The 26,022-nt window shown below is 40.6% G+C and overlaps 1 protein-coding gene across 1 annotated transcript in view; it reads left to right on the forward strand.

The window, feature by feature from the left end:
* Window positions 1–22,474, forward strand: part of LOC117959826 (netrin receptor UNC5D-like) — a 180,778-nt gene extending 158,304 nt beyond the window's left edge. The window contains exons 11-18 of the mRNA XM_034897157.1: window positions 984–1,202; window positions 2,751–2,835; window positions 8,753–8,924; window positions 11,807–12,037; window positions 15,464–15,613; window positions 16,983–17,147; window positions 17,455–17,633; window positions 20,124–22,474. Coding sequence (XP_034753048.1) covers window positions 984–1,202; window positions 2,751–2,835; window positions 8,753–8,924; window positions 11,807–12,037; window positions 15,464–15,613; window positions 16,983–17,147; window positions 17,455–17,633; window positions 20,124–20,322 — 1,400 coding nt within the window. The 3' untranslated portion in view covers window positions 20,323–22,474. The remainder of the gene's footprint in view (window positions 1–983; window positions 1,203–2,750; window positions 2,836–8,752; window positions 8,925–11,806; window positions 12,038–15,463; window positions 15,614–16,982; window positions 17,148–17,454; window positions 17,634–20,123) is intronic.
* Window positions 22,475–26,022: the final 3,548 nt, after the last annotated feature.

The raw sequence follows: 26,022 nt of genomic DNA on the forward strand, positions 1-26,022 counted from the left end.
TTGAAAATGAGTGTAGCTCCCCTTTAATGTCTCCAGCTGCTCTCAGGATGAGGAAAACAAAATGTTTTGCCAAGCATAACACTAATTTGATTAACGATGGCCAGAATCTGCATGCTTCTTGGCATTGGAAGTATTGCTCTGTTACCAGGGGCTGGACTAGAAGGGGGGCACAGGGTGGCACTGGCCCCCCACCTAAATTCGATTGCCCCATCCATTGGGCTAGAGTGCTGTCAATCTGACAATTGTGATTTCCATTGGATTGTAACTTGGCTTCCTGTTCTGCCGATTTTCCCAGCCATTGTCACCAATTTTATGTTTCCATTATGACAGTCCATGATTCTGATACCATGGATCCAGTACTGGAATTGTTGTTGTCTTTTAAGTGGCAGACTGAGCCTATAGAAAATGTATATTATTTATCGTATATAGGACAGGTTTAAGGTTTAAAATGAGAACAAGTGAAACTAATCCTGGAATCGCCCCTTTAGGTTACCACTTTAAGTAGTAACCGTGTTTGCCAGACGTTTGCAGCTTACGTAAAAGCAGATAAACACACTGGTTAATCCATTCCTCATACTTCTGCACTTGTGTTTTGGGGTTTAGAAAGGCTAAATGAAAGATGCCAGCCTTACAAACTCTTCAATGCTGAGGATCACTCTTACTACTGCCCCATGCACATTGCTTCAGCTTTTGAAGACATACAAAGCTTGACAGGCTTGTAGAGTCTAGTTTTGGTTGCTAAGCTACTGTATTATTGGACAACAACTGTTTGGGGAATGGTCAAGTGTAGAGGGATTGGTTTAACAGACACCATACTGGAATTTAAATTATTCTTCAACAGCTATTTTCTCACTGTTACATGCTGCTGGAATTTAAAAAAAATGAAATTATAGTGATGCCATATTCCTGTCTTTTCTGTTGGTCTAATGTTTAATATCTAGGTTTGTTTAACTGCGATAAGGTCACTGTTATCGTATCTCTAGGTGTGGCAGAAAGGGCGGAGTACCATGTAATGTCCCACCCTCAGACATTTCCAAGGGGCCTGGCTCCAGACTATAGAGGCGTTGCAGTTGGGACGACGCTGGGTAGAAGAGGCAAAAACCTTTTCACTCCGCAAGTCTCTTTGACTCCTTGCAAGCCTCTCCACAAAGCTACTGCCGTGTTTGGTCATGCTGGAGGAAGGCTGGTGGTGCCTAACACAGGTGAGCCTACTGTGACCAAAAAAAAATAGAAATTGCAGAGAAGCTGAAATCTATAACTTACTTCACTTTAAATTACAGCAAAGCTGAGACAAGGATTTTTGTATTGCATTTTAGAAGTTGTTTGACCTTGTCAGTGTTGGTCTGCAGCGAATATGTGGAAATGTCTCCATTTGACTAAATAACATGAACAGGAATACATTATTTAGGGAATTGATAAAGTTAGACAGCATTGGCATTTCTAACTGACTGGCGCATCTTTACCCCATCAATATTTCTCAGTATATGGAAAGTACCATAGTAAATCCATAATCTTGTTTGTTTTGCTAGACTTTCTTTTTAGCTTAACACACTGTACACCATGAAGAAAATAGTGCATGTTATATTAGGTAAGTAAAGTTTATTTCTAGAGTACATTTAAAGGGGCGCTATGCAGTTTTGGCCAGTTTTCGCTTTTTGCTCGCAGGTTTCTCTACAGAGCTCACCCTACAGCTTTGGAATGGATATTTGGCAGCTCCTATGTTTACTTGTGTCTGACTCCTTGCTCGGTCAATCTGCCGCTTCCTTTTTTTTCTGCTTTACTAAGTTTGTTTCTGTTTTGCCGGCTCAGCCATGACAATAGTGTGAAAAAGTTCATTGCTATCTTGTCAGCTGGTTCCTAAATGGTCGTACGTGTACAGTACCGTAAAGTAATTTGTTACATTGCGAGACCTGATATCACGCGGTACTTCATGATGCTGAGTCCGGCAACTCCCCGGCCGAAAGTTGAAAGGGTGTTTTTTCCGCTCAAGGGTGCTCGGGGGAAGCGAGACGACCACCATTCAACACGAAAATAAGTCATATAACCATTTCAATGACTCCAAAGCTGTTCAGTTAAGTTAAATTAAGCTTAAAAAACTGCATAGTTTCCCTTTAGACACAGCTTAAGCTAACCAAAGTGCTGTGCTAAGAAGCACTTAGGTGCTATATAAAAGAACATTAAAATATATAAATAAAAAGTTAAAAGAAAACAACAAAGACTCTCCCAACAACAAGCAGCAATTTAACATAACAGAATGAGAGATTAGTGTGTTAAAAAGGCCAGTGAGTAGAAAATTTTTTAGCCATGATTTAAAAACAAAAAATGGAGAGAGAGCACATCTTATATCTTACATCTTTACCATTATGTAAACCTGTGATGCTCAGTCGACCACATTATTCACGCAGCTTTCTCGTGGCCTCCATTTATCATCCTGTCCCTTGAGGGCCTTTATCAACTGCAGTGTAGATTGGCACCAATTGTTTATCATACAGTAAAACATTGTGTATGTGTGTGTATCTAGAAAACAGTGTTTGTGTTTGTGACAAAGAGACCGCTGGCAGCATTGATTCAAGCCTTTCGGGACTCACTTCCATCCGCTTTTCCTGGTGCCATCACCTCTCTGGCTGTCACCTTTAGTAAAGAGACTTGACAGCCGGGCAGGTGTGTGTGTGTGTGTGTGTGTGTCGGGGTTGTGTGTGTGCATGTCTGGCTGTGTGTTGATCAGTTTTTGCATGCTTGCTTCTCTCCAGGTATCAGTCTGTTGGTGCCTCATGGGGGGATCGCAGAAGACACTAGCTGGGAAATGTACATGGTCATCAACCAGGAGGACAGCAGGTGAGGGACCCTCACTGAGACGCTGCAGTCTGCTTCTTCGGCTGCTTGCTTTTAATCTTTCAACTCACCGACGCACCGCATCTTTCATCTCTCTTCCTACCACGTTGTCTCCTCCTTTCTTTGCTGTACATGCACCGCAAAGAGATACACACAGATCCTCTCATATGGAGATTATGCAGTGCCATGTACAGTACACATACTGTATACATGTACAGATGCAGACATATCCCCGACCAGCATGGGGTCTTTGCTCATCTTACAGTCACTACAGGGGAGGACATGATGTGTCACAAATACATTGGCAGCTGCAGATGGATTACATTACTGCCTTAAGGAACTGTCTCAGCAGAGTAAGATACACTCTATGACTGCGGTAGCCCATTTTGTGTTTGTAGACATAACAGTGACAATATCTATTTCTTTTGGTAAAGGGTTAGAGTGGAGAATATTGTGAACTTTGTAAAGTCCTGGTGATATTGATTGGGTTTTTGGCTCGGTGCAATGCAATATGCTACAAGGTTTAGATGCGTGTTGCCTGCCAGCAGGAGTCTATTTCTGTACCTTTGCCGTCAAGATTTTCACAAAGCTATTACTTGGGAAGAAAATGGCATGACAGATAAGAACCGTTTGAAAAGAGGTTGTAATACCTTTGACTTCTTTGCAACAGAGCCTCACAAGGCATCTGACAACCAGAAGTCAGGTTTTGGACATATTCTTGATTTATAGCAGACAGTCTCAATGTGTCAGCATATCTACGTGAAACCCTGCTAGCAAGCTATCGCCCTAACAACACGGCTAACCGCCTGCGCTTGTCAATGAAATTGAATTCCTACATCCAAGAGAGAATAAAAAGTGACATTTAGCTCCATCTGAAAGTCATCTCAGCTGACCTCCACCCACCCACTGTGTGCCGAGGGTCATCCTGGTAAAGATATAGATCAAAGGTCACTCACAGGTTGGGGCTCAGAGCTCAGTTAGCGGACTGGTTATGCACTCCCCTGCCTAAAGTTTTCCCAATTCAGCCAAGCTGCTGCCCTCCAGACTCCTGCTTTGCTCCGATAAGCCTGATGCTGTTTACTTCTCTGGCTGGCGTTTAAAAAGCTGCAGGAGCCGTGCACCGCTGAGCTGTCAGTCAGCGCCTATCTTCTGACAGCCGCAGAGTCCAGGGGAGAAATTGGATCCTTTCTTCCCATTCAAACTCGGCCATCTACATAAGACGATGCTTTACTCTGCAAAGAAAAGGAATCGATCAGCTCTGCCTCGGTTTCAGGTGTTCGCAGGAGCCTTCGTCCGTCCTCTGGGCTTTATGAGGTTGTTTTGTGTGTGATCTTCTCCAGCTCAGATGGCGACAGTGGGTAGTCCAAGGACAGTATCATACTGTGACAAGCTACACCTGATAGGATGTGACTCACATAAGTATATGGGTCAATAAGTTGAGCAGTATCAACCTCATGTTTTGACCATACTTTGCAGGAAGGCACCGATAACTCTGTAGTGTCAGTCATGCTCTAGTCAGACTAGGCTTTCTTTTAATTTTTTGGTTAGTGGTTGTTTTTGATGTTTGTTTGTTATTTCTATTGTCCTGAGTTGATTGACGCCATTTACTATTTGCCGAAAGTGGTCTCGCTTGCTGATTGCTACCTGGCTAGCATAACATGCTAACAGAAGCTATTTGTAGTCTGTGGATGTTGAGTATTAACATTTAACAAGTCAAAAAGTAACTACAAATGAAATAGCTGTCCACAGCACCAACGCTGTTCACATTGGGTTTTGTGGATTATACCCAGGGCAACAGGGGTACTACTTCAGGAAAGATGATTGTTTTATATGTAATTTATTTATTGCTGTGAGCACCACAAATAAAATTCCATTAACCTCCATTGATGATGTGCATTGTCAGATACCACTAGTTATGTTCTTGTTTTTGGCTTTTTTAGACTAGTGCAGTGCACATTCAAAATGTGCCTGTATGGAATGAGCCAATTGCTTTGCCTCCGGTATTGTTACCGTATTGCATTATTCTTTCTTAAGAACCACTCATCCAAACAGCTTCCCACTAACTAACTAACCTTAACATTGCACTTAAATGTTAAAAATGCCTACAACTGATTTGTCAAAAACATTTATTTTTAGTGTGATATTTAGCTCAGTCCAGCTCACGGCAACTTGAGAAAAGCAGATGACCCCTAGTGGTCGATTTGAATGACACTTGCTGTGTGTGTGTGTGTGTGTGTGTGTGTGTGTGTGTGTGTGTGTGTGTGTGTGTGTGTGTGTGTGTGTGTGTGTGTGTGTGTGTGTGTGTGTGTGTGTGTGTGTGTGAGAGTGTGAGAGTGTGAGAGTGTGTGAGAGAGAGAGGTCATTATGTAGACATGTCCTGAAAGTGTTGTGTTGATTGGACAAACATTTAGTCATTTAAAGCCTGATTTTTGTTGTGTCACCTGCAGTGTGTTTGCATTTAGAGCGCCCCCTGGTGTTAAATTTGAATGAAACTTTATGGGCGCAGTTTAGATACTTATGAGCACATATCCTGAGAGATATGTGATTATTGGACAATGAATATATGATTTATAGTAAAATGTGTGTAATGCCACGCACCTATCTTGCGCTTGTAGCACTCCCAAGTGGCGTATGTACATAAAACTGTCTGGGCATATCTGGGTTTTTGTAGAGCACATTACGCTGCACCTGTGTGAGAAATGTCAAGTCAATCAGACTTACAGTGTTGGGGGCGTGGCCTTTCAACGTTTGCATTTTGAAGCATTAATTAGAGCATCACCATGTGGCCGATTGGGTTCATATTTCTATAGAAGCACATGCACACCATTTACAGGTATTCACGGCACACAACAAATAATAATAGCTAAAACAGACAAACTTCGCAGTTTAAACCCTACTTATGTCACGCTGGATGCTTTTGTGTGAAAAGTGAAAGAGGTATGCTGTGTGTTCTGCAACATATGACACAAGACTTAAACCCAAATCTATTACGTACACTGTAAACATCATCACAGAGTGTTATTTCTTTGCTTTCATAACCACAACCAGATATGCTAAATAACCATTTTTAATCTTTGCTCACAGGCAATCTGGTGAATTATCATAGTCTCAGCAGCAGGTAACCTTGGTTTCCTCTGAGCCCTGGGCTTATTAGCACAAAAGTGTAGCTGCAGGGCCACAGTGTTGTCTGAATAGGAGATTTTATTTTTAGACAGGAGATCATAACCTCTTATAATTTTGTTGATTGGTGACAGTATATTGACAAAGTTTTACACAGCACTCTGCACTAGAAACTGTTAACTAAATAACAGCAGTCAAACAACCTTAGCAACATGTTTTGCTACATGGGACCGCTACTCTGTCTACTACTACACAGATGCACACACACACACACACACACACACACTCACACTCACACAAATACATCCATCCTTCACCTCCATCTTATTTAAAGAATTATAGTCATTCATTTTACAGGTAAGTGTTGCAGGGATGGAAACTACTAGAAAATCCTGTGCTGTCTCCTAATTTGAAGATGTTAAAAATAATAGGACTTTACTTGGTCTCCCGGAGGGTTTGATCAATTATGGTAAGCACAAGAGACGTTTCAATATACTGACTTTTGCTGCTAAAAAGAACATTCTGCTCTTCTGGATCAAACCTGCTGCTCCAACATAACAATCATGGCACAATATTATTATGGACTGCATTCCTAGTGAATACATCACATGCATGCTTCAGATGCTTTTTATAAGGTCTGGGACCCTTATTTGCAGCACATTGGGCCCACGATGTCATCCTCCTTGCTTCGTGGATTTCCTAGACCAGCCTAGCCTGTCATTGTGACTTGGTTTTAAGTGCCCACTATCTGACGAGCTCCTTGTAGCCTTGCTGTGTTATTATGCTTTGTATTGATTCTCATCTGGATACTGCTTGGCCTTACTGCAGAACACTGAGAAGGGGGAGGCTGGATAGATAATGCTCTGTTATTCATTTTTACTTTCATAATCATTTTCTATTTACTGTACCCACATGCCCACATTCTGCTGTTATTTTCCTTTACCGTTGTATTTCCATTCCCACTGATCTGTGTGTTTTTGTTTTGAAAAACATGCAATTAAAATATTTATTAATAATAATAATAATAATAATAATAATAACAATAACAATAATAATAATAATAATAATAAGAGAACGTGTTGAAAACTACTCAAGTAAGATAGGAAAGTACCAGGAACTATGTCCCAAATCAGTGACTAGTAGTATACACAGTAATGTCTGAGCTGAAACAATAAGTTGATAAAGCGATTATTTGCTTGAAAGAAATTTTTATCAACCACTACATTGATAAACAGATCATTGTTTTAGTGATTAGCTAAAGTAAAATAGCCAAATATTTGTTGGTCCCTGCTGTGTGTGTGAGGATCTTCTGGTTTTCTCCATCTTATATCGCTGTTAACTGAATATATTTAGGCATACTAATCAACACATCTGTAGATGTCAAATTTGGCTCTGGGAAATAGTGATGGACAATTGATTAACTCCAAATTAATCAGAATGATCTTTGGGAAATAAATTGGAATTAGAATGGAATCGGGACCCAGCTATTGACCTGGTTCGGTGGTATAGTGTTTATGTTTCAACATGAGAAGTGTAACCAATAAAAAATAGTACTATTAACATTTAACTCATTCTCTCTCAGTTGTTGTCTCCTATATTTGTGTCCACACACCCTTTTGTGATGCATTTTGCCTACTTCTCAGGGTCTGTCCTCGCTGCAGTTGTATTAATGATGTTGAGAAATATCCACGCTGCTCCAGTGACAACAGCACCAATATCATGTCCTGTATATGTGAGGTGTCCAGCCGGGCCAGCTGCATGACTGATGGTGGTCCCATTGATTGCTCTCAGTCTTCGGGGCTTCCAGCAAAGATTGGGCCCCTGGCCAAGAGCAGCTTGGCCCAGCTAATCTGTCACCAGGCTGGCCAGAGCCGGCTTCATAAGCTCCATCGACCCACGAAGCTTACAAGCTGTGTGCTAAAGCCTGTCCTCCCTAGCCCCACTGTCCATTAGTCTTGGTGCTTTAATCTTCCTCTATCTGTGTGTGCCTGTGTGTCAGCTAGTCAGGGATTGATTCATTATAAGTGTCCAAGGGTTTGAGTGTACTTTATTCATAGGCAAGGGTCACACTATGCTATTTGTGTGCCTCTTTAGGCAGTGAATCCATGTAGGGCTGTGCAATTAATCGAAATTTGGATTGATTGATTAATGTGATTAATTTTACACTGTTTCTGAAGTTCCATAATTGCAACATCTAGTAGGGGCGCCCGGATAGCCCAGTTGGTAGAGCGGGCGCCCATATATAGAGGTTTACAACTCAACGCAGCGGGCCCATTTGCTACATGTCATTCCCCTCTCTCTCCCCCCTTTCATGTCTTCAGCTGTCCTGTTTAATACAGGACAGCTTTAATAAATGTCCAAAAATGCCTTCCTCAAGAGCACTTTGGCAGTACCCAGGAGGTGAACTGGCCCCTCTCCAGTTAATAGTCCACACTTCGTTCTTTGGTCTGCACGCAGACTTCAACCAGCAACCCTCCGGTTCCAAACTCCCCACGGACTGAGCTACTGCCACCCTGGTCTTGCATTGCCAGACCTTGGTCTGGCTAGTCCACACAGCAATCCAGGATGGGAGAAAAGCATGCTCTGGTTTATCCGGATATCCGGACTAAAAGAGTGAATTGCCGTCGGCAGTGGAGCAATCCCGGAAGTGGAACGTCAAGAACATAGACTACTGCCAACCCAATTCATACCGTTTTAAAACTGTATTAAATTGCGAAGAAAAAAATCATAAATGTTTGTGGTATTATGAGATGTGTTTTCTGTTTCAATATGTTCCTTTCCCGTACCTCTCTGTGTGCAGCACTGTGTCAGAGGATGGGCCAGAGATCTTCTTGAGCCCTACGGTCACGTACGGCCCACCAGGCCTGGACCTGTCCTGTCCCATAGCTATGACCATAGCTCATTGTGCGGAGGTGGCTGCTGATAATTGGACCATCCGGCTAAAGAGACAAATGCAGGACAACAAGTGGGAGGTGAGCAATTTCCATTCAATTTCAATTTCAGCTGTAGTTATCAGGTCAAAATCCCCTTCTGCAACACCAGTGCAGAATGTTAACAACTTCAAACACACAACTTTCACCAATGCCCAGAATATCAAAAACGATCTGCTATAACTGCTACCACTTACTTTGATGAAAATTTCCATCCTGCAGTGTAGTCATGCAAGCACAGAGCTGATTTCAGGGTTGCCAGCTCAGATTTGTCATTCTGTATAAAAGTCAGCCTTTCAAGCTCTACCTCATGCTGTCATACATCCAAAAGAAATGTCAGACCAAGTGCAAATGACGGCCATTAGTCATTGAAACACTCATTACTTTTGCCAGTTTAATGATAATGGTATTTCAAAGCATTACTCGTTCATGAATCTGTGAATTCTGCATTGCAGCTGTTCATAAACTAAAACACAACAAGCACAATTTACATAGCAATGAGAGAAAATTACAATCATATTTGTACACATAGTTTCTGTATGTCTGTTGTTAGTTATTATATGGCCAAAAAAAGGGCTTTCTTTTTCTATTTTTCTTGAAAAAAATTATTATACCAACTCCACTGTGAGTGATTTTTTTTTTTCAGTAATTTCTTGACTTGAGTGAGTTTGGCCAGAGAAAAAACAATAAAACACAGAGACATACAACATAATGACCAAAAAATAGAAGCTATTTAATTTGTCTGCTGGAGCTACTCATTAAAAAAAGGTTTAACAGAAGAAAGCCCTATAAATTGTCCCTGAACTAGAAAGTTGTTTTTTCAAACAGCTAAAAGTTTAATGCAGCTGTTCCACTCTGATACCTCAGTGTGAGGACAAAGAAAAAAATTGACAAGTGTGCTTGTTTTTAAATATTTAAGACTTCATTGCTCTAAATACAGCATAGTGCTATATCTGTGATTGCTGGTGTGAGATTTTCTTTTTTCGCATCAAGCCTTTTTCAGTAAAATAACACCTCTGAAAAGTCCTGTAGAGCTACTTCAAAGCCTCACAGAGACTTGTTCAGACATCTGACTTCAATCCAAACACTCACTCTCTATGTTTTTGTTCCATCTTGGCAGAGTGGACACATCTAGTATGCTCTTTTAATGTTTAACTAACCTCATCAAAAAGCTTTGGGGACCTCATCGAGTTAGAATGACCCCAGAGCCACCGGCTTTGCTTGGCCTTGGAGGGCCTGTGGTTTTCTCCCCAGCCTGGTCCTTTCACAATGTCTTGACATTTACACAGACGTAATTTGCCGGGGGACGTGTTGCACAAAAGGGAGCTATCAAAAACCCCATCACTGATGGTGGCTATATGCCATCCAAAAGGAGAGAATAGGAGAGAGAGTCGGCTGAGAAAGAAGAGACCGACAGAGACATGCAGATCATAGAAAGAAGAGGAGATGTTCTCTAAGAAAATGTAACGGCGGGACCCGTCTCTGTCTCAGGGAAATAATGAGCCCTTCATCTCAGGAAGGATGCTTACTCAAAAGCTAATCTCTGGAATTAGCAATATAATGGGAGATGGAGGTCTCTCTCCCCCTCAGTCTGTCTCTCTTTCCTTCTCACTTTCCTTCTCCCTCGCTCTGTCTGCCTCTCAGTGCCATTCCCATTAAAGCGTGCACTTTTGTCCCGCTAGAGTTTGACTCCATCATTTCTCCTTGGCTGCCTGGCAGGGATGAGCTATGTTATGGAGATCCTTCTGCTGCAGCTTTAATGGGGCAGGTTTAGGAAGCTGTGGGCCACTAAATTACCCTGCATTACTTAATATGGCTCAGGCAGGCCATATGCAGAGGGGACCTGTGGGTCACAGTTATGTTTCAAAAGTGATTTAAGGAGGATTGAGCACAAGATGAGGAGCAATTGGCCTTTGGATACAACTGCAGCCAGCTAATCCGTTTTGTCAGTGTAACTGTATCCCCATCTGTTTAGGTAATGTGGTATTGTTCATTTGGCCCTCGTTCAGCTTTGTACATTTCCTGATCCTGAGTCTGTGTATGAGGTAAAGTTTCCAGTTTACTGTCTGCGAAGTGTCTGAATAATATCCTTAAACAAGTCAGCCACCTTTTGAATTTAAAATACTGAAGTTATGACCCTCACGGCCTATTACAAAACAACCTTTAATAAGCTAATAGGTGGAATAATATGTCTCGTTCAACACTGGCTGAATTGTGTTCTGCTTTTAGTTTGCTGGTTCAGTTGAAGCCTCTTTGTACCTCCGCAAACAAATTTTTGGCAGTAATTGAAATTTTAATATTCATGAATCAGTATGCTCAGCTGCAGGCGGTTGCTGATCAGCTAGTCTTGCTTTGCCGGACCTTCCTACACAACACTGCAGAGGAGGGTCTGGCTAGTCCACACAGCATTCCGGGATGGGAGAAAAACATGCTCTGGTCTATTGGCATTTCTTTAAACCAATCACAATCTTCTTGGGTGGTGCTAAGGGCCAAACAGAGTCCTGTTGCGGCTGCCGAATAGCCTCGGGAAGAACTTGTTTTGGTGGAACGTGTGTACGTGCAAAAATTGTTTTAGTTGTGAAACAGAAAACTCAGATTGGACAGATAGTCTAGCCAGCTGTCTGGATTTACCCTGCAGAGATCTGAGGAGCAATTAAACATATTCCTCAAAAATCTACCGGAAAAATGTCAATACAAAGAAAGTGGAAGGTAACTGACATCTTGCTGAAAAGAGTGACATCCGGCAAAATTTCCAGTGCAATTCCGGAAATGGAACGTCATCAAAAAAGACCACTGTTCAGCTGACAGCATTCCAATACTGAGCTGTCCTGATAAACCCAAAAATGAACCATTAATGGCTCTGATTATGTACATGTGCATTAGATCTAAATATGGGCTCTTCTCATGTCTCCCCACCCCCAAAGGAAGTGATGTCTGTGGACGAGGAGAGCACTTCCTGCTACTGTCTGCTAGACGCCCAGAGGTGCCATGTGCTGTTGGAGCATCCAGGTCGCTACGCCCTGTTGGGGGAGCCGCTGAACCAGGAGGCGGCCAAGCGGCTGAGGCTGGCTGTGTTTGGAAGTCCGGATAACTGCAACTCTCTGGGCTTCACCCTCAGGGTCTACTGTGTGGACGACACGCCTCATGCATTTCAGGTATGAGGGAGGATGGAGAATACTGAGTGAAACAATGAAGACACTGGGAAGATTCAATGTAATGAGATAGAGTTTTGATGAATAGTTTTGTTTCTTGATCAAATCTTGTTTATTGATTTCCATTTATTTTAAAACTGTATACGTGATGTGTCATTAAACATATTTAATGACATTTTATTTTCTTTATAGTATCTGATCATAACTGGAGTTCTCTCTAAACACTTTACAGATAGAGTAGGTCTAGACCGGGGGTTCTCAAAAACACATCACTCAAAAGGTCTGCATCTGATTTTATACCAGGTCTGAACTTTGAGAAGCCCCGGTCTAGATCATAATCCATACATAATATACAACAACCCAACAATTTCTCTATGAGAAAGCACTTGGTGTGACAGTGGTGAGGACAAACTTCCTTTAACCTCGAACAGACCCTGACTCCTGGTGGGCGGCCATCTGCCGCTATTGGTTGGGAGACAGAGAGCCTGGAAAAGATATGCAAAAATATGATTTATAATAATTATAGCAGTTGTTGGTATGATAAACAGTGGCAATTATAGTAACAAATTGCTTTTGTTTGGAGAAAAACCAGGAAAATCTGTTTTCTGAAAGAAAGAAAGAAAGAAAGAATGAATGAATGAATGAATGAAGATTCCTACTATGTTTGCCCTGGCTCTGGATGGCTGTACTTTGGCACAGTGGTGCTTTTAAGCTAAATGTCACCATGCTAGGATGCTAACAATGACTGCTATCATTGCATAGTTCTGTAGGTATTTGGTCAAAAAACAAAAGTAGTGACAAAATCTGATTATGGCGCTAGATTAAAAGCAATTTAAATGGATCATCAATGTTATTACACTTCACCCTGAGTAGGACATGAATGTCTGAACCAGACAATCCATCCAATAGTTATCCTGACATTTCCCCCTAATACCACAAATGTCAACCTCATGATGGCACTACAGGAAAAGTCAAAGGATCACCAAAGTCATCAGCATCTGGGCATCATGAATGCATGTACAAAATGTCATGGCAATTCTTTGACTAGTTCTTCAGTCCACTGAAGTGGCTAAAAACATGAATATTTCTAATAAAATTTGAATAGAAAATGATGTAAAATATATGCATATAACAAATTGAAATCACAAGAGTTTTGGACGTTGTGGCTAGTGTTTTTGCCTGGGAGAATTGCTGTCTGGGATTTTTGTGCTCCACTGAAGATCTGCCTGTTTCGTAACATTGCCACTGGGAGATGCTTGATGACTATGAGACAAAGAGGGACTTTTAATTACAAAGACAACAGATGCTCCAAGGTTGATTCTCTGCCCTTTCTTTGCGTAATTTAATTTGCTCTCTGTTAATTGAATGTGTTTCAGCGTTGCGTTCCATGTGATAAGTATTTGAACAAGTTAAAATGGCATATTCTCAGACCAGTTTGTCGCTGTGCTCCTGAGTGGTGCTTTGTAGAACGTTTGCCCTTGTCCTTGCACACAAACACACCTCTTTCTGTTCAAGTGTTCTGCGGCCAAAACTACTTTTTTACAAAAGCGATTTGTTTCTGTCTTAATTAAACACACGCACACAGCTTTTCTCAAGTAGTGCTGATAGTTGTCCTGTGTAGCCACAGGCACTACTTTTACTTTTGGCTCAATTCAAGAGGTAGAATTGCATTGGAACGAAGAGAAATTGGGTGTAGGCGCCAAGAGCCAGTTCACCCCACCTCTCCCATCAGTCAGACATGGTAATTCGTTCATTTGTTCTTTTTTTTGTTGGCTTTTGTTTGTGCTTCATATGACAATTAATTTCCCCTGTGAGCTTGAAGCAGTAATTGATCAGGTTCAAGACAACCTGCTTGCTTTGAATTCCCCTCCTCTGTGTGATGTGTGACTGAGAGAAAGAGCACCATGCACACTGGACTCTCACCCCCACCCCTCGCTGCAGTCCCAAGACACAGAAAATGGAAACACAAACATGCATATCAACACATGCACACAGGTTGTTAACCATACATTCAAAAATATTACAATATCACAAGGCAAGAAGGCAAAAAGTATAATATTGACAAAAGACTTTTTTGGGGGATTTTTATCTCTGTTAATGTCTCGTCTTTGTGTACGACTAATGTGTTTGAGTATCAATTCGGACTGCTTTCTTTATTTAACTTTAAGGCTCTAGCAGTGTCGGTTTCATACCTTTTGTGTCTGCTTGCAGCAAAACAAGCTGTTGAGCTTTTCAACTTTCAGGGGCCAATCGTTCTGAATGCCTTTTGAAGCTTTAAAACGCTTCTCTGCTTTTATTTTTCATTTAGATTACTTTTTTTCTACGTCATGGTCACAGTTTTTCTCGAAATAAGATTAGAGAAGATAAAACTGTATTTAACCCGAGGGAAATTGCTGTGCAGCAGTTGCAATACAAAGAAAAGGGAGAGTGCAAATAAAAAAATCTACGATAACAATAAGGTCCCAATGCCAAAACCAGGTTAACAGTATGGATCATAAAAATATAAACAGGTTAACGGTAGGGATCAGTCTAGGTGGGTTTCATATAGATATGCATGCACAGTATCAGATCTGAAGTATGGGTAAGTGCAAGAGTACAAAAAAATGTACAAAGATCACAACATACGAAAGCTGAAGCTTCCAGCGTGCACACGCACTAAAAGCTTCTACTGCGTATTTGCAGTAGTTTTTTGGTGTTACTTTAGCCATTCATTTGTGTTTGTGTTACATTTCTTTTCACAAATCTAAAAATGGTTTTCTTTAAAGTTTTCAGAAAAGGAAGTTTAAATACAGCCCATCACAATTTCTTCATGTTTTCCAAGGTGCTTGTTTTGTCTGACCAACATTCAGACTCAGTTGACTGTCACAAAAGACAAAGTCCAAAGTCTCAAATCAATGTCTTATGCATTCTTACTAGTAACCAGTTTTATTTGTGACACTCACCGTTTACCCGTTTAGAACCTGTTTACATTCCTAGCATTTTTTTGCACCACACTGATAATCTTTTTTCTAATATAGTTTGTGTAGTTAGCACTCTAAATCTTTAGAGTTGTTTTACTGCAACTGCTGGACAACAATTTCCCTCGGGGTAAATAAAGTTCTATTTTATCTTTTGAAGTGATTGTCAAAGTAGTTGACGATTAATTTGATAAATCAAATAATAGTTTGAGTTTTTTTTTTCAATTTGTCACTTCACCCCAGATATAGACTATTACAATGTATCTCAGACTTGTCTGTGTGTGTTTCCTGTTTGAATATATACTGTAGGTTTATTATTAATATCAAGAGAAACAGTTTATTGTACATCCTGTGTGCTGTACCTGGCTTGAGTCCTGGCTTGATACACTAAGGCAATTACCCATATAACATATCTGCCTTTTTTCCACTTCCCTACCCCACAAAAAAAACGACCCACACCTTTCCTTATCAGGATGTGGTGGTGGGTGAGCGCAGCAGGGGCGGGCGGCTGCTGGAGGAGCCTAAGATGATGCTGTTCCGAGGGAACACTTTCAGCCTCCAGGTGTCCATCCAAGACGTCCCACAGTTACTCTGGAGCATCAAGCCTTTCACCACCTGCCAGGTAGGCAGTTTATGACTGTGAGTTTGTGTCAATTAGTGCAAAGGAATTTTAGCAGCAAGCAAGTTTACTGTATGTGCATCTCATTTGTAATGTACACCGAGTTCACAGAGAGAAGCTGTGCACCTTCATCTTCTCAGCTTCCTCTGTTCCTCCATAAAAAACTCTCACCTCTACCAGTTTTGCTTTTCCTTACTTGGCCACATCAAAGCCAAAGGACAGCAGCAAGGGCACAGCAGGAGATCACTAAGGCTAACTATCTCACCCTACACACACACACACACAAAATTAATTATGACTGCCAGGCAAGCACACACACACACATCTCCTACTTATCATCCTAGGGGTCTATATGCTGCATGTTCTGCTTTGCCCTGTGATGTTTATCCCACCAGTGACATCCTATTAGCTGCATAGTGTGTCCGGAATACCAACAATGTGTTCTTGGAGAGGAAAGAGCCACTATAGCGCTGTTCCTACGGGGAAGATGGCTGTAGGCTTTAATTCAGACACCACTCTGGTCTGAAGTAGGCTTTTACAAGTAGCCGTCCTCCTGTCTGATGGATCTGAAGAGAGGATGATTCACCCTATAAAACAGTGTTTTTGACCTGTTCTCACTGTGCCACTGTCTGGGTCACGCAATAGTTAGTAATGGAAGTTGAAATTGGCCTTTTAGATTCCATTTACTCCAAAGGTCTGTTACTTTTGGGTTTTCAGCTGCCACTTTTGGAGGATATGCAGTGCAAACTGTAAATTAAGGCATGTCTGTTCTGGCTTCATAATCACATTACAGTTTTTGATCTAACAGATTGGCATATTATCAGAATTTCGAGAATACATAACAAGGTTGATACGTCTGGCTGGGCAAATCTTAAGCTAATGCTGTGGGCTGTACAGTTACTAAAAAATGTATGATTTTATATCACTACATAGACTATTTCTGCAAATGGTGTATGCTTCTAATATTTATTGACCTAATGGTTGCATGTAAAACTAGCTGCACTGTTGGTTGTAATGCAACAGTAAGTTGATTATTTCTCTCAGGCAACCTTAAGTAACATAATGTAGAATATATTACATCTTTGCACTAATGGCTCCAGCTCTTTCAGCGTTAACAGGATACATTTTTGTCCCTTGGGCTCTAAATGCCTGTTGGTGTTCTGTCTGATGGGTAAACCGCTTGATTAGGTAACGCCATTGATTGGCTAAAGAGGCTACTTATTCACTCCTAATTAATCATGTAAACAGCAAAGTGGGTGACAAAGCAGGACTAAAATAACTAATGTCTTTGATTTAATGAGTTTGTTGTCTCCTCCGCCCTTATCCTATCGCTGTCCTCCCTGACCGCTGTCTGCCTGTCCTTGCTCTGCAGGAGTTCTCCTTTTCTCAGGTGTGGGCCAGTAACCAGCGTCCCCTGCAGTGTGCCTTCTCTTTGGAGCGATACAGCCACTCCTCGTCTCAGCTCTCCTGCAAGATCGGCATCCGCCAGGTCAAAGGCGAGGAGCAGATTCTCCAGGTCTATACGTCTGTGGTGGAGGTGTGTAGCACTCGTAGAAACAGTGTCCTCAGTGCGTGGGCAGTCAAGCGGCTTGTTAATAGGTTCTTTTATTACACTGAATAACTCTTGATTTGATTTAAGGGTTTGCTTAATGAGCCTCTCTGAGAGCTTTTCATGTATAGATTGCAAATTGTCTTGATAAGTATTTGTCCTTGTCTTCAAATTTCGAATTTCAGCTGCAGTATCAAAATCACCCTGAAAACCTCTCCTTCTTTCTTTCTTTCTTTCTTTCTTTCTTTCTTTCTTTCTTTCTTTCTTTCTTTCTTTCTTTCTTTCTTGCTGCCAGAATGAAAAGGGAGTGGTTCCCTTTTTCACTCAGTCAGACTGCACCATCACCTCTCAAACCGGGTCAAGGGCCTTTAAAATCCCTGTGTCCATCCGTCAGCGGATCAGCGCCACCTTTGACACAGCTAATGCCAACGGGAAGGACTGGCAGCTCTTGGCTCAAAAGCTTCACATAGACAGGTATCAGAAGTGTTTAGAGTCATAGCGCTCTAACTTCAGCATTTCATTCTTCAGTTTTTGTTTGTTTGCAGTTGCAGTTTCCCTCTCACTAAGTCATGTACTGTATGTGTTACACAAGCTGAGATATATGAAACAGCTGTTACGTTTTGCTTAGGTGTTATTACAGAATAATGAATAGAAAGCAGAAATGCTGTATGTAAACGTTCCCACTTTGAATGCTATTTTTAATCTGGAATTTAGGCACCGTGTCAGCTCTAATCTTCCATCATTCACCAACCAGCCTTCAGTAACACACCACACTGCTGATTTCATTATAGATCTAGAAACACATGCACAGAGAGAGGGGGGAGGGGGGAAGAGATGTAAGGGCCAACTTTAGCACAGTCAGAGAGAAGATGCAGTGGTTTGCAGAAATGGGATGGAAGGTCTGAGACCGCTGACAGGCCAGCCTCTGGCAAAAAAATGTGTTCATGTTAGCAGCATCTATGCATGTGCTCCATCCTTCACCCCATCCTGAACTTTCAACGAGGTCGTGCCAGGTCAGTATTGGCATAGTGTGCGAAGGATTTCAGTTGTTTGTAATGGGGTGAGCACTGTTTGTGCTTCAGAAGAGAAGTCAATAATCAAGAGCTTATAGCCATGAACACTCTTAAATCTGTGCCATCAGCTCCATCAAAGCACTTGAGGAAAAAAAGTACTGAAAGTGAGTGTCCTATCTTGCTTGCTAGTTGGACAAACATAAGAGGAAAAGTAAGCTAAAACACTGTGACTGAAAGTATGTGATAAAGAAGTTCCACTTAAACAGAATATGAAAACTGGGAAAGGATTTGAGAGTTTTGCTTCTACCCAATCGAACACACCACGAAGCATGTAATGAGAACGTCTCTAACAAGTTAAAGCTGTGGTGGGTAGAACGCAAAAAAAACGCCAGGATTTGTGAGTGAGACCTCTTCCTGCAGCTCTCCCCTCTCTGTCGCACAGGCAATGCATCCGCAGAACAACCAATAGGAACATGCTCTCTCTCTCTCTCTCTATCTCTATCTCTAAAATGACCCGTGATTGACCAAAGTCACCCGTCACGGACTAGATTATCTAAAGCCTGAATGCAGAGCCAAGAGGAGGTGCAGAAGTCTAGTTTTCTCTCAGACCACTTGAATTACATTATGCTGAAAGATTATTATGGGATCTTTACCAAACCAGGCTAAAAATAAAGAGCCTATCACAGCTTTAAGCTGATTGTTCTAATTATTTCTCTGAATGTGTGGAAACATCATCATACCAAGGGCAGAATGTGGGGTAAAAAGGAAAAGTGGGTGGAAATCCCATTGTAATGAAACAGTGCACTCTGTTGGATAGGCATTATAACAACAGCACAGGAAGAAAATCTATGTAAATGAAGTGTTGCTCCTTTTTATACAATAAACCATCTGGTCCCACTACATTTTGCTGTACCAATACTAATGTTGACCTTCAGATAAACCAGTTTACTTGATCTTTGCTGACTATAACTGCCTGTCTAATAGTCTGATTACTGTAGAGCAAGCCATCAAGTAAAACCGTTTTATTAAATATTATTTTTCTTATACTATGAAAACAACAGATTGAATCTTACCTGTGGCCCTTTGCTACATGTCTTCCCCTCTCTTTCTCTCCCCTTTTCCTGTTGATCCACTGTCGCTGTCAAATAAAGGGAAAAGACCCAAAAAATAATCTTAAAGAAAAAAAAGGGGCACTCCACCAATTTTACACATGTTTCATTTACTCGACAAGACGAGAAGATCACTACTCAGTCAGTGAAAACGGCAATATGTCTTCTATTGCTCTTTTCTTTTCTTTTTTACACACAATTTTATTTAGCAAATAAAATGCATATATGTCTTCAGGCACAAACAAGTACACATCATAATACAGGAGAGCTGACTACAACAACAAAAACGTCAATAAAAAAAGGTATAAAATAAAACAATGCAATGAGAGACAGAGATAACTTGAAAATGAAATAATAACAATACAAAAATATGTGAAAATCCTAAAATAAATAAGGACAAATCTTAGAATTGAGCAATTTATTTGACCTCAGGTGGTTTCATCTTTTTTGAAAAAATGACTCTCACGATGTCATAGAGATGTCATCAGGGTCGTCTCGGCTTTGGCTTGAGACTTAAAATATGAAAACAGAAAGGTTGGATTACAAACTGGGTGTGTGGAATCTAAACTACATTGGGTTAAAAGTCAGGATATGTCAGCATCGGCTATTTTAATCTCTCCTCTTTTATGAGTTCCTCATATGTATGGAAGTGCAATACTACAGTAAATCACTGGAGTCACCCTTTAAAAATGTCTCTGCGTTGGCCTTTTAAATATAATTAGTGCAAGGCAATCACTTCATTGCTGAACAACTATTAGCTGGCACTTTCATTTGTTCTCAGTGATTGCCCCCTGCCTTGCGATCCACTCTAATATAATATTCCATTTTTCCTTCACCTGTAGGAACCTGTGCTACTTTGCATGTCAGGAGAGCCCATCATCAGTGATTCTGAGTCTGTGGGAAGCCCAGCACCAGGACTCAGGGGACCTAGACTCTCTGGCCAGTGCCCTTGAGGAAATCGGCAAAGTCCAGTCCCACAGGAATGCCACTCTTGGCTGCAGCAGAGAAGAGCGGGACTCAGAATTCACTAAACTTGGGTAGGGACAATTCTACAGCAGATCAAAATAATGATGAACCTTTACTGCATGAACACTGATGATCAGGTGTACTATGGGGAGGAGGAGAAAGAGGAGACGCAAAGAGGACTGGATTGGAAACTCAGTTTTGGACTGTTACTAAAGGAACCTTTGCTGAACCAAACAGCAAAAACAGATAGACGGGAATCAAGGACCAACCGATGGAAGTGAGTCAGGAAGTATTTCTGTTATTGAGAGGCACCACCAAAATTTTAGAAAAGGGAAACATAAGTATCCTGCACCCATCTTTGATTGAGAACTGTCAACCCCTGACAGGTTTGATAACCTGTATTCAAGGATTATGGATATCTGTGTGAAGAGGACTCTCCACGTAGGATGGAGTGTGTTGTAGACAGACAACGTCAATCAGGCTGGTGTTGTGACTTTCCCAGGATCGGATGTGCTTGCACTTGCCCCCAAAAAGTCCTCTGGGCTGTCAAAAATATTTAGTGTAATGTCATTTTGTTGTCATTCACTTTCCAGATCCCCTAATGCTTTTTTTTCTTCTTTTTTTCGTTCCTACAGTGTGTTTCTGATGTTAGGTGCTGGAGTTAGAGAAGGAAACAGAAAGTGAGGAGTACTGGATATTACTTTTGTCAGAAATACTGACAATGATTAGCATTTAAAAAGATCTGATGATGTCCACATGCTAAAAATAATAATGTAAGGCTGTGTAAGAGATGACTTTATAAACTGTGCTAAATTGGCATTGATCACATGGATAACTATCATTTAGCAAGAAACACCCACATGTAGAACATTTTCAACCCTACTTGCAGAACACATTGTCAAAGCAAAGGCTGCAGAAGAGGATAAGTTATCCCAATGTAAACGGCAATGCAGCCAGAGGTGCACCGCATCCTTATTTCTAATGATCAACTTCTCTGTGTGATAAGTGACTCCATACCCGACAGTCAGTGGGAACTTTACATAAATTGCAAATTGTTGATGCTGGTTAAGTGGTGTATATGTTTAAGGCCCGCTGGGACTTAATGTTTTTGATTATTATTTTTTATTTAAATTTTGACTTTTGATGTGAGCTGCCTTTTATGGATCGTATTTAGAGACAATCCCACTCATTTGTCCTCTCTTCCCAGGCAGAGTTGCTCCACCTGCCCCTAAACATGATAAAGTGATTTTGTGTTGAACTCTGTGTTGTGTATGTGTGTGTACTTTTAATGAATTTAATTATTGAAAGGCCTGACAGCCCAGCATACTGTTTGGTGAAGTAACCAGCTACAGTAAATCTTAAAAAACTCTGTTCAGCAAAGAGATGAAACAATTAAATACAAAATGCAATGTTTTAGAAAGATGTGAAAGATCCAAGTAAGCACCCTTTAAGTTTGAAGGCAGATCCTGTCATTCCTTCTTAGAAGTACTTAAAGGGATATTTCAAAATTTTTGGAAATAAGCTATATGCTTTCTTGCCGAGGTTAGATGAGAAGATCAATACCACTTCATTACCAATTTATGAGAATGGTAACAATATTCTCTGATATTTTTAATTTTCCAAAATGTCAAACAATTTGTTTAATTAACTTAGACTCCCAGTTTCATATGCAAGCTGCCAAAGAAGCTCCAAGCCTGCTCATGCTGGCTGTACAGTGGAAAAGCACATTCCTGTTGATGTGTGTATTCATGGAAACATTCTGAGATATCTAACCACAGAGATATGCATGCCATTCCATAATCTCTGAGGTACTGATAATCCGTTTTCACTGAGCCATGACTGCCAAATAATCAAACTGCAAATAATGCAGACCTGTAGTTTATCAGCACCCCTATCTGTATCTGTATGGATCAAAGAACACCACGTGTACAGACAGACCTCTAAATGGAGACTGATTCTTCAGTATCAGCTGGAAAAGGTCACAGTGTAGAAAGGTCAAAGCTTGGAATATTGCACTGGGAAGAAACTGACTCAAATGTATAATGTAGAATGTATTATACAGACAGCAGGAGCTAAACCTTTACTAAGCATGTAAAATACAGTTAAGTCTCTTCGCTATACTTTCCTTATGTTTAAAAGTACATTATGAGGGGTTTGAAGTAACTGGGGGTGCAACTAATGAGTATTTTTATAATTGATAAAATTGGTTTGGTCCATAGTTTGCCAGGAAATTTTAAAAAAAAAATGTCCGTCACAGTGGCACATTCAAATCTCTTATTTTGTCCGACCGGCAGTCCTAAACACAAAGTAGCTCAATATCCTAGAAGACAAAGGTGTGCAAATATTCACACCTGAAACTGGAACCAGTGATTTGTTTTGGCATTTTAGCATCATGACATATAGATGAATTGCCCAATCATGACCGCTTTAGAATAATAGAAGAAGTCCTACCTTAACATGTGCTCTACTATAAAACACCCTGTAAACTCATCAATAAAATAAATTAATTTGTGTCAGTCAAACAGCCAATCCGGGATTATTGTGGTCACCATCTTGACTGAAGGTAATCCAATGTAACCTCATGCTATCGGCACACATTATTATGGATCCCACGTAACTTCTGGGCAAGTACCCCCCTGCAAGGCAGCATGATTGGTTGGGGTTAGGAACAAATCTGGTTACGTTACCTTGCATTAGCACCAATAGTCGTGTGTAAATGCTATTGAAGGGTGGGTCTTAGCTAGAAGGTGTGTGGGTTCCATAAAAACGCTACTGTCACCTATAGTTAGCATAGTTGCTAATCAAGCTTTAGTGGTAGTATAGCGCTTAGCCTCGTCAGCTACAACGTTAAACAGCTTGGCTATAGGAGCTAGCTATCATACAAATCAACTGCTTAAAGCAGCTTTGGATAAACTGAAAACCTGTTCTTTTACCGACTCCAATAAGCACTGAAATATTTCAGGTGGTTAGTCCTTGTTTCATCAGATGGAATGTTGGGAGTTTCAGATGTAGATCAATTTTCTTTTTAGAGATTTCAAGCACAACCAAATTAATTTGGACCCACTGTATTCTTAGTGAGCCTCCCGATTGAGAGGAAAATCCACATTTTTAAGTAATTTGTCAAAATTACATTAAACTGCTACATGAAAGAGTTGGTGCTAAAAGCGTGGCTATTGGGACAAGCTTGTTTATTCACTACTCAATTCCTCAATGGACCAGCATGCATATGTGTTACTCCCATACTTACAGTAAGACTACATTGACCTTTTTTTTACAGCAGAGGGTTATTTGAACACTTATTTCTTCCTCCTGGGATTAATGGCTCCTTTCCTGTATTGATTTTCTACTAACTTGTAGCATGCTGACAACTGTGGATGAATTCTCCCACTGTGCCACCTGGAAGAGCATTCATACCTATTCAAGGTCTGGAACCTCCTGCCGAGCTGTAGTGTTAGCTAATTGTGCCAATGTTGCTTTTTCTTGAAAAAAGTTTATTACTGTAGCTGGTCTCGAAATAGAAAAGAATTATGTGAGTTGAAAGACAGTTTCCTGAGATATTACCCACAATATATCCCACTGATGTATCATCACTATAAGAGCTGACTCCTTCAGAATCATCTGTTGACCTTTCTGCTGAAGCACAGAAAATGTCCTATATCCTCTTTGTGATAAATAGTTTAGGGTAACTTTTTTTGTTATTATTATTATTGTATTTACAGATGTATCAGTGCTTGGGATGGGATCAGTCAGATCTCCTTGGATCAAAAGAAATTGGATACAGCACACCATTCCAGCTGCGTAGTTAGAACTCTGAGGGCAGGAATAGGAGTAACAAAAGAACGCAGCCAGCAGAATGCCTAAAGGGAGGACAAGAGGGGACATAAAAATGTTTATCTCTAGCCAGCAGCTGGACAGGTGCTTAGGCACTGTTCCTACAAGTGATACATTTCAGCAAAATATCAAAATCTCACCAACGACAACTGAAATTATTCCAGTAGACAGAAAGCTTGAGAAAGGAAATTTGTCTTGACAACCATCCTGTTACAAATCTGATGGTCTGCTGAGCAACCAAGTTCCATTTAAAGAACTGGACCTGAGACATACTGTTACTTGAGGAGACCTTCACAACAACAAATAGCATCCATTTGTTAGACATCACAGTGGAAAGTTTTGTCTTCTTCTCTCTTGAGTATTACACTATCCCTCAGTGGTTTTCAGTCAGGGTAGGAGCCACACATACCTAGCTATGCAGATCTATAACGGATGGTGATAATGTTGTGATTCATGCCACCTTGTAAAGATTTTATGGACTCTGCTGGAGTGAAGATTACTTTGGATTTTGTTTTTGGAAATGTTTTTGGCACAGGCATTGAAGCTTCACTGTAATTGACTTTTGTTTTTTGGCTCAATGCTTGGACAATAAGGTGTTACGCTGCCAAGTCTCTCTCCCAAAACTTCGTTTTTTATTCCAGTGTCAGCTTAAAATCTCCCACACCTACCTTGACCTGAATTATTGCTGTCTCTCTTATATACACACAGACATGTATACACACACACACAAATTAAAAAAGGAAAACAGCTGTATAGTCCCATCCTGTTCCATAACCCTATCCACAAAAATACACAGTTTTCTAATTCTAACACTAACTAATTGTGCCTCTCCATGTTGGTTTGGTGTCATCAGAGAGTCTGACCAGAATGTTTTTTATTATATACCATATCAAAGAAACTAGTATGTTTTATGCAAGTTGAATTGTCCATTGCCCTGAACAGTGCCCACCTTGTATACACTGCAGAGGTGTTTCCTAAGAATGCTGAAGCATTTAAACCTGTTATCTCCCATGCCAGGAACCTACAGCAACGATGAGCTGACTAAAAAAGATAGGACCATCTGTCACCTGAGGATTCTCAGTATGTCCGCCGGTGTCCTTTACATAAACTTGATGACTCAGAGAGTGTTTGCCTGTGAGTGTGTGCAAAGAAAGTTGCGTGTAACTTTTAAAAAGCTGTATTACATGTCCTTGGAAAATCCAGCCTACAGTAGAGCTACTATTTCAGCATATACAGACGTGTGATGTGATGTGTTTTTCTCACAGCCTACTATCTGAAGCTCTGCGTTGCTTTGGAGAAAAAAAAGAAAACAATGTTAACTTGAATCAAAATATATCAATTCATCAAACGTGGTGAAAGTTCAAGTCAAAAGGTTATTACTCTTTTGTTTTTTTTTGTTTTACTGTTTCTCTGCTTTTCTTTCCAGGATGAAATCTATACTGCCTCTTAAATCCTATTGTTACTGGTTATATATCCAGTGCAATGCATTTCTATACGTTTGCTCTGAAACATCTCGGTACATTTTCGGTACTCAAGATTTGATTAACGTGCTATATGAATGTTTATGTTGAAGGTGAAAAGCGTGACAGTCATGCTGCTTATCAAGAGTGATGTTCCCTTACAGCCAAGTTCTTTTTCTTTTTCAAAGATTTGCAATTTTGAAACTGTATATACTGTATTGTGTTGAAATAAATATGCAGTGAAAGCATAGGATTTACTGTTTATCTGTGGTTTATACATCTGACTTTCCTTTCATCTTAAGTTTGGTCTTCTTCAAGTAGCACTTAAAATGCAACGTGGGTGTGACTGGGCTTTGGTTTCACTAATGGGACTTCAGAATCCGATTTAATGGCCAGGTATGTATACAAAGACAAGTCATTTGACTCTGGTTTGCTTTTGCTCTCATTGTACTTACACAGAATAGACATACAGCTAACACAAGGA

Source organism: Etheostoma cragini, chromosome 16, assembly GCF_013103735.1.
Source record: "Etheostoma cragini isolate CJK2018 chromosome 16, CSU_Ecrag_1.0, whole genome shotgun sequence".
NCBI classification, from domain to species: domain Eukaryota; kingdom Metazoa; phylum Chordata; class Actinopteri; order Perciformes; family Percidae; genus Etheostoma; species Etheostoma cragini.